The sequence below is a fragment of the Choloepus didactylus genome, chromosome 1 (genome assembly GCF_015220235.1).
Source record: "Choloepus didactylus isolate mChoDid1 chromosome 1, mChoDid1.pri, whole genome shotgun sequence".
Lineage (NCBI taxonomy): Eukaryota > Metazoa > Chordata > Mammalia > Pilosa > Megalonychidae > Choloepus > Choloepus didactylus.
In genome coordinates this window covers 239504501-239511957 of record NC_051307.1, presented here as the reverse complement: position 1 = coordinate 239511957, position 7457 = coordinate 239504501, and the positions used below count along the sequence as shown (strand labels likewise).

At 52.1% G+C, this 7457-nt stretch overlaps 1 protein-coding gene across 4 annotated transcripts in view; it reads right to left on the bottom strand.

The window, feature by feature from the left end:
• Positions 1-854: 854 nt before the first annotated feature.
• MTMR14 (myotubularin related protein 14) overlaps positions 855-7457 on the bottom strand; it is a 43314-nt gene continuing 36711 nt past the window's right edge. Inside the window, exons 18-19 of one of the 4 annotated variants that reach the window (XM_037801230.1) lie at positions 4477-4629; positions 857-1446 (exon numbers count right to left, since the gene is read on the bottom strand). In XM_037801230.1, the coding sequence (XP_037657158.1) occupies positions 1263-1446; positions 4477-4629 (337 nt within the window). In that variant the 3' untranslated portion in view covers positions 857-1262. Of the gene's footprint in view, positions 1447-4476; positions 4630-7457 lie in introns of all 4 variants that reach the window. The other 3 variants (XM_037801247.1, XM_037801255.1, XM_037801238.1) reach the window with 3 other exon arrangements.

Sequence of the window (7457 nt, the reverse complement as noted above, 5' to 3'; positions counted from 1 at the left end):
CTGAGTCACCTCAACAATCTGCTTCCCCCTTCCCTCTCCAGACCTGCCTGGGTCTTTCAATAGGAAGAGTTTCATCATGTGTTCTTAATAGCTCTGTGACCTTGGGCAAGTTACTCAACGTCTCTGTGGGTCCTCTTGGTGGAAAGGCTGTATAGCAGTTATTCAAGGTGGTGTAAAATTTTATCAAGATAATCCATGGAGATGGCTCAGCATAGGGGAGAGTACACAGAATTTGTTCTCTCAGCATTCACACTCATGACCTCTTTTGTGTTAAAAACCCAGTAAATGGCAGCTGTTATAACAGATCCAGCACTGTGCAACTTTATGGTGTTAGAAATGCAGACATACCGTGATGTCTACCCCAGGTCACCCTGTGGACAAGGATGGTGGTAGAGTGTGGTGGTCAAACAGGAAATACCCCCCATCCCCAACAGGGTAACAGTTGCCTCAAAAGCTCCAGAAGCGAGTCCCTCCACTATAGGAAGGGGTCCTTAAGGTGGGGCCTGTAAGTCATCTGCTCTGTTGCCTGCAGAAAATGTTAAAAATGAATTCCCCACCTCCCGAAAGGAAGATCCCAGCAACCTGAAGGCTAAATCTCAGGCAGCCCTGGGAATCTGCACACTCTGCCCAGGTGATGGGCTGGCTCAGGCCTCAGAACCACTGTTCCCTCCTTAACAGCCTTGGGAGTACAGGTCACCTTCTCACTGAGGGGACAGCCACGGTTCAGGAGTTAGGGGGCACACCCAAGTCTCTGGTTCTCCATGCTTAATCCCTTCTTCCAACCCAAGGGAGGACACTGAGAACCTCCCAAATAGCTTCATAAAGTCAGCCACCAAATGAGGATGCAAGAAAGTGACTGTTCACAAATACTTTTATTTTGTTTTGTGATCTGTGTCAAACTACCTCATTCTCATTGTAGATCCCTCTTCCCCAGCAAACAAGAGTGAGGTGTGTGGGTGTGAGGGGTGTCTTCTGTGAAATCATGGCCTTCACAAGGCCTCAAGGAAACCCCACACAGTTCTAAGAGTTGCTGGGGTATCCTGGCAAAGGGTGGGGTGGGTGGGAGGCAGTGCAAAAGGGAAGAGCGGACACCAGTCCTCACTCCTGCACTGGCTTTAGGGCTGCTGCCATGTGGATGATGGCAGAAGGGGATGAGGAGATCCACACCCCCTCCTTGAAGCCCCCACCTTGGCCGTGCATGGCTTTGATTCCACTCAGGGCTCAGCTGGGAGAAGAGCAGGAACTGTCATGGACTGGCTGCTTCACAAGGTGCTGCTGCTGGTGCCCCGGAGCCCAACACCGCGAGCAAACTGCTCCAGCAGGCCCCCAATGGCCCCTGAGGGACTGGGAGCTGCTGCCCGAAGCCCCACCGTGCTGCTGTAGGTAGACAAGAAGGCTGAGCGCACCTCCTGCAGCCGAGTCTCCCGATCACTCAGGGCAGCAAGCCTGTTGTGGGGAGGGGGAGAGACTGAATGCGCTACCCTCGGATAGGACCCAGCCTCTGCCCCCTCAGCCTGGAGGAGCCCTCCTCCCTCCATACTGCCTTTCCACCCTGTGGCCCTCTTCCTGTTACCCCCTTAAACCTTTTTTTTTTTTTTCCCCAGTTCTCAGGCTGCTGTTCCTACCTAGAAGCAGCAACTTTTACTGGGCATTGACCTGACTTTCCATTTGAAAATAGCTCTGATGGATGGGGTGGGGTGGGATAGGGGGATGCATAGCAGGGGTCCGCCCCAATAGCTATCCACTCCTGTTCCTCAGTGAGAATAAGCTGAGACACAAATCTTACAACTACCAGTGAGAAGGGGCCCTCAGATCAGCAATCAGGTCTTGACTGAAGGCCTCACCTTTTTAGGGCCAGGACTCTGACGGAGCACCCTGGCAGGAAGCTCTTGGCAGTGCCCTGGGAGAACCTGCAGGTCAGGGGCTGCCAGAGGAACCCCTGAGCTCTAGCTACACATCGGTCACTATGGTCCCAAGTAAGCAGCTGGGAGAGATCTGGCTTTCTCAAAGAATTCCTGCTCTGATGCTTTTATCTCCTTCTCCCCTGGCCTCTACTGGTTCTGATCACAGATAGAGGAGGGTAGGAAGGCCCTCTTCTCTGACTGGCTTGAGCTACAAGTCAAAAGGAGGAACAAGAGCATGCAAACCCAGGCCTATTTTGAAGATTCTCTGTCAGAAAAGACCTAAGCTATCAGAGCCATACCAAACCTCTGGACTCAAGGATGTGCAGTCTCTGTCTGGGACAGACAGAAAAGGTCAGGTTCCCTCTACCTGTCTCCTGGAAAGCCCTCTCCAGGGATCACAGACCTCCCGAGACGAGTCTTCATGTTCCCATCCACCCCAAGCACTAAGAGTGTCCCTGACCACCAACTTCACTCTCAATTTCTTCCCAAGAAACCAATTTCTGGGAACTAGTCAGAGGCAGCAACAATATACTAAATTTCCAAGCCAAACTTAACTTGTATCCCAGGACCTGGAGGAGCATATGGAAGTCAGAGGATAAATGACAACCCTGGGGTGAGAAAGGGGAGGACAGACCTGGTTTGAGGCTAGACAGAACTGTGGGGAAAGATTGGCAAAGGTGAGAGGTGTGGAGTGGGGGCACAACAGGTCTGGGGTGAAGGAAAGCCAGTTGCTCTCACAGCAGCACTAAGAAAAGGGAGCTGATCCTAAATCACCAGGACACCAAGAACAGCCCTGAAGTCTCTCCTGAGATGGGAGGAAATCTGTGGCCCTAGATCTCTACTCCCTGATTAGGTTTCATAGATTAGGGGCCACATGTGATTCCTCAGCTTTTCCTTATGTCATACACTGGAGAAAATGAGATTAGTAGTTTGCATTCACAGGGGAACACCCAAAGGCACACACATGTGCACCCTCTCTGCCCTCCATTTCCTGAGAGAAACAGGGGCAGAGACTATTTATTTAAAGACAAGAAAACTGGGGCCTACAGAGAATACAGGATTCACCTGAGGACACACAGCCAGGCAACAGACAGACAGGGACTAGAACCACCACAAGTGCCATTCACTTTCGTGACATGAGCAAACAGGCTCAGAGAGGTCAAGGCTGATATCCTGAGACACAGGTGGGGCACAGACAAACTAAGATTTGGATCGGGTTTCTCTGATAACAGTCTAAGCACTGAACTCACATACTGTACGACCTCACCAGGATGCACGCTTCCCCACCCCCAAATCCTGGGAGGCCATGAGATCATGCAGGACCTCGCCCTCCTCTAGGAACCACCCAGAAGCCTGAGGGTGGCCTAGAAGCTCAGAGCTGCCCACAGCCTAAACTGCAGGTTCCAGGCTGGGTGGTTTAGGGCCAGAGTTACCTGGCTTTAGCCACCAAAACAGGCAAGTGGTACCAAGGAGGGACAGAGAAGTCTGTGCTTCCCCCAGAGAATGGCTCTTAGGCCAGTTACGCTAAACTAGAAAATCCCTATCAAGAGGCACAGAAAACTTTTTTTTTCTCAACGCTTCAGAAATCTAAGCTAGAGATCTTGTTTGTGTAGCACTTGTGGCCTCTGAAGCCTTCAATGCCTCTCTAGCTGCAGGGCCAGGCTTGTCAGCACCATCCTGGGAGCTCCAAGGTACAGTCCCTGGCTGCCCTCAAGCAGGGTTCCAGGGGCCCTTTTCTTGCCAACTCTCTCGGAGGCAAGCAGCCCCCAACCTGGCAGCTTTGTTGGACATGAGCTGGATTCTGGTGGTAGGGGGTGCCTCCCAGCATTTGAGGTTCATCCAGCCCATGGGGTGGGGGTGAAGGACACTGGCTGAAGGGCCCTGAGGCAGCCACATCTGAGGAGCAGGTCCTGCCTGACATACATGCAGGAAGCAGGTGGCTTTCACAGAGGAAGCCACACAGGTGGCTGTGCTGTTAAGAGCTAGAAGCCCAGTTCTGGAGTCTTGGAGGGAGAGAATCTTATGGGTTTGGTATCTGGTGTTCCCATCCGATTCCCTTTCCTGCCCAGAAGCAAAAGCAGAAGACAAGAGGGGGGAAGGGAACCCTGGTCCTGCTCAGGAAGGACCACAGTCCTTGGACTAACCCAGCTCCTTTCTGACTCTGTTCTCTACCATACTCCTACCTCTTCCACTACCCCCCCTGTTCTGCTTTCAAAGGATTCTCATGTCAGGCAAAGCCTTGAACAGAAATAGAATCTTCTATAGTTACAGTCCAGCCAGCTTTCCCTTGGGAACGCCCCCAGACACCCATGGATGGGTTTTAGAGGCTGGGGAGAGTGAACACACCTCCCCCTGCCCAGTGTACTTCCTGAGCAGTCCATGAGGCCTCTCTCATACCTCAGGGCTCTGGGGGCAGTGAAGAATGCTTTGCTGAGAGGCTGACGAGGTGCACAGAGGCCAGGCCAGCTCCCTGGAGCCAGCTTCTGCCTGATTTCTATCCAGCATTTTTGATGGCTCACCAGCTTTCAACTTGGGCCAGGGAGCATCCTGCCTTCTCAAGCAAGACACTTACAAACTGTTAGGGAGCTCATCCGGGAAGCTGAAAGGGAGAGAGGAGTCTGTGTGCAGGACAGCCCGTTCCTGAATACTGCCACAGCCCGAGACCATCTGCCAGCTGCCAAAGTCTGTGGAGAGAGAGGATCCGGGCAGGGGATGGTCCACTGATCTGGGGCAGAGAGGAGAGAGAGGGGAGATGGTGCACAGTCAGTCATATGCCTGACAGAGGAGGGCCTGGAGGGGACAGGGGAGACAATAGTGGCCCTGGGTGATGGTCACAAGTTTCCACTGGTGGAACATCTGTAAAGTCAGCCACTTTCTCCAAAACTGCAAAAAAAGCTAGACAGGTAGTGACAGAAGAGCAGACTGTAAGGCAGGCTGAGCTGTGAGGACTGTGCTTCATGCAGAGACTTATGGCAGCAATAAGAACAAGAGCAAGGCATGGAGGCAGAAGGTAAGCCAGCAACCAAAGCCTGGGGCAGGGTGTGCCTGCCCTGGTTGCTGACACTGCAAGTTTGACTTCAACAGTACCAGAAGGAAGGGCGCCAAGGCCAGATGCCCCAAGAGCAAGGGTCACTTGGCACCCTGGGGATGCAGATTTGCCGAGTGGGCAATGTAGCACCCAGGGGCCACTGGGTCCTATCAGAGAGGTGGGAGAACAAGCATCTTGGGGACTGTGGATGGTGGTGACCTAGATTGAAGAATGGGGTGTTGGTGGCCCAGAGATTCCCCCTTCCTCTGCAGCTGCCCTTCCAGGAGCCATAGTTTGTATTCATAGGCATCAACCCAGCAAACTCACTGGCTGTGCCCAGAGGGAAGGGATGAATTAGGCAGGCAACTTGACAGCTTCATCAGGCCTTTTTTGGATGGAGGTTTGGGAGTAGGGAGAAGAGAGAAAGAATTGTGCTGGGAATCTGCTGCTGCCACCTCCTCCCCACTCAAGGTCAAGCCCTCCTCCCCAGCCTTCTCTGTCTCTGGGCAGTAGCCCAGCCACTGAAGGGAGGAGGGATGATGGGGAGACATCAAATGAGGCTCTTCCACTGGCTACCCCAGGTCCCAGTCCTCAGAGGTGCACCATCTTTGATGCACGACCCTTTATTCTTTAGTTCAAGAATGGCAGAATGTGCTTCCATAAGGACAAGGAAACAGGGCAGAAGCATGAGTAGTGGTGGGGGTGGGGGACAGAGAAAAAAACACTCACTGACCTTGGCTCACCCAGCTGGCTGGGGTCAAGGGCACCTTGTCTGAGGCAACAGCCCAATGGGCCACAGACTAGCATTATCCTCACAACTGCCACCTGACTGCGATGCTGGCAGGCACTGCACACATCATCTCTGGCGATCTTGGACCATCCCGTCTTAAGAAATGGGGAAGCACCACCCAGATATGTTAATACACTTGCCCAAGGTCCCACAACTAGTGAGCACAAGAAGAAACTTTCAAACCTGTCTCGCCCAGCACTGCATATCTGTCCTGAAAGAAAACCACCTCACCTTGAGACCCTGGAAAACACATGGCTTTCTGTGTTTAAACTGCCAGAAATCAGAACCCCGCAACAGGCTTGCCGCAGTCATCATTTCTCCTATACTCTAGAAAGTGTACACTGCTACATTTGGGAGGAGAACAGGACATGCTTTATTGCCTGATAGAAGCCCTAGGGCCCAACAAAGCAGGATTTCCTTATTTCTATACACAGACGTTCAGTAGGGCTAAGGCGGTCAATTAATCAAAGAGAGAGCTTTCCCAAGAGAGGGTGCGCCATATGCCACAAGTTTGGAGTCTGCCCTGGACTTCCTCCAGGTCATGCTGGGGCTTCAGTCAGCTCAACCCCTCTCCAAGGTACAGCCTGGCTCCACAAATCTTGTCTACTGTTCAAACTTTATGGCAGAGTTTCTTTTCTAATATCAGGAGTTTGTGGGAACAGAAGGGATGCTGACCGAAGGAGGCAGGCAGGCTGAGGAGCTCTTGGGGCCTGGAACACAAGGCAGTTTCTTATGCCCCGCCCCACACCACCAGGGCTATCAAAGAATCACACTGCCAAGGGGAAAACAACAAATCGAATGCGGTTACATACAGTGTCCTTAAGGATTCCTGGTCCCCTAGGCTAGTCAGCTTACTTCCTCCAGTATCCCATCAGACAGCACCACCAGGCCAGAACTGTGCCTGGAAAAGCCAGGAGCCAGAAGCTGGAGTGAGCCAGGCAGCACAAAGGCAGCAGGTGTCCGATCCTAGGGGAACATCTGTCTCACAGTGAGTGGCTTCTGTAGACCCTTGAGCTTTTCAAGATGGAACACATGGGCTCCAGACAAATCCTTCTACTTGAGACTTTTGTCAGAGAAAGGGTTGTAAAGGACAGCTCCATTCAGGTTTGAGAGCAGGGGCTGTGTCACAGATGCCAGTCTGGATCAAGTTGCTAGAGGGAGACTGAAAGATGAAAGGACCTGCACCTGCACCTTGTGTAGAATGGAAGAAACACCTGCAAGCCTGCTACAGTATCCTGGCAAGGGACTCAGCCAGCATCAATAAGACCTGAGACTCTTCCTCCCTGTGCTTGCTCATTCAAGTGCAAACAAGAGCAGCAAATAAATAAATACATAGATAGATAGATAGATAATAAAAAAAATTAAATATATATATGAGCTCCTCTTTCCATCAATCCTCAAACCAGAAGACCAGCCTGGTCTCAGACCAGACTGCAGGGCTGATGGTGATTTCAGAGATCATCTGTGTAAACCTCCAGGATCTCGGGGCTCAGACATCTGCCCAGGAGGGTGGCTTCTTAGCAAAAATACTTGTCCTCTTCACAGCCCTGAGAGAACAGCAACTCCATCTCCTCTACCTCCCTGCCAGATGCCCTGCCACAGGCCAACACTGTGAGCAATTGTCTTTTACCTGGAAGGGGGTATAAGAATAGTGATACAAACAGAGCTGGCCCAAGCAATACACCTGAGACAATGAGAAAGAAGCCCGGGGTGGGGCACCTGCCTGTCATTCTAC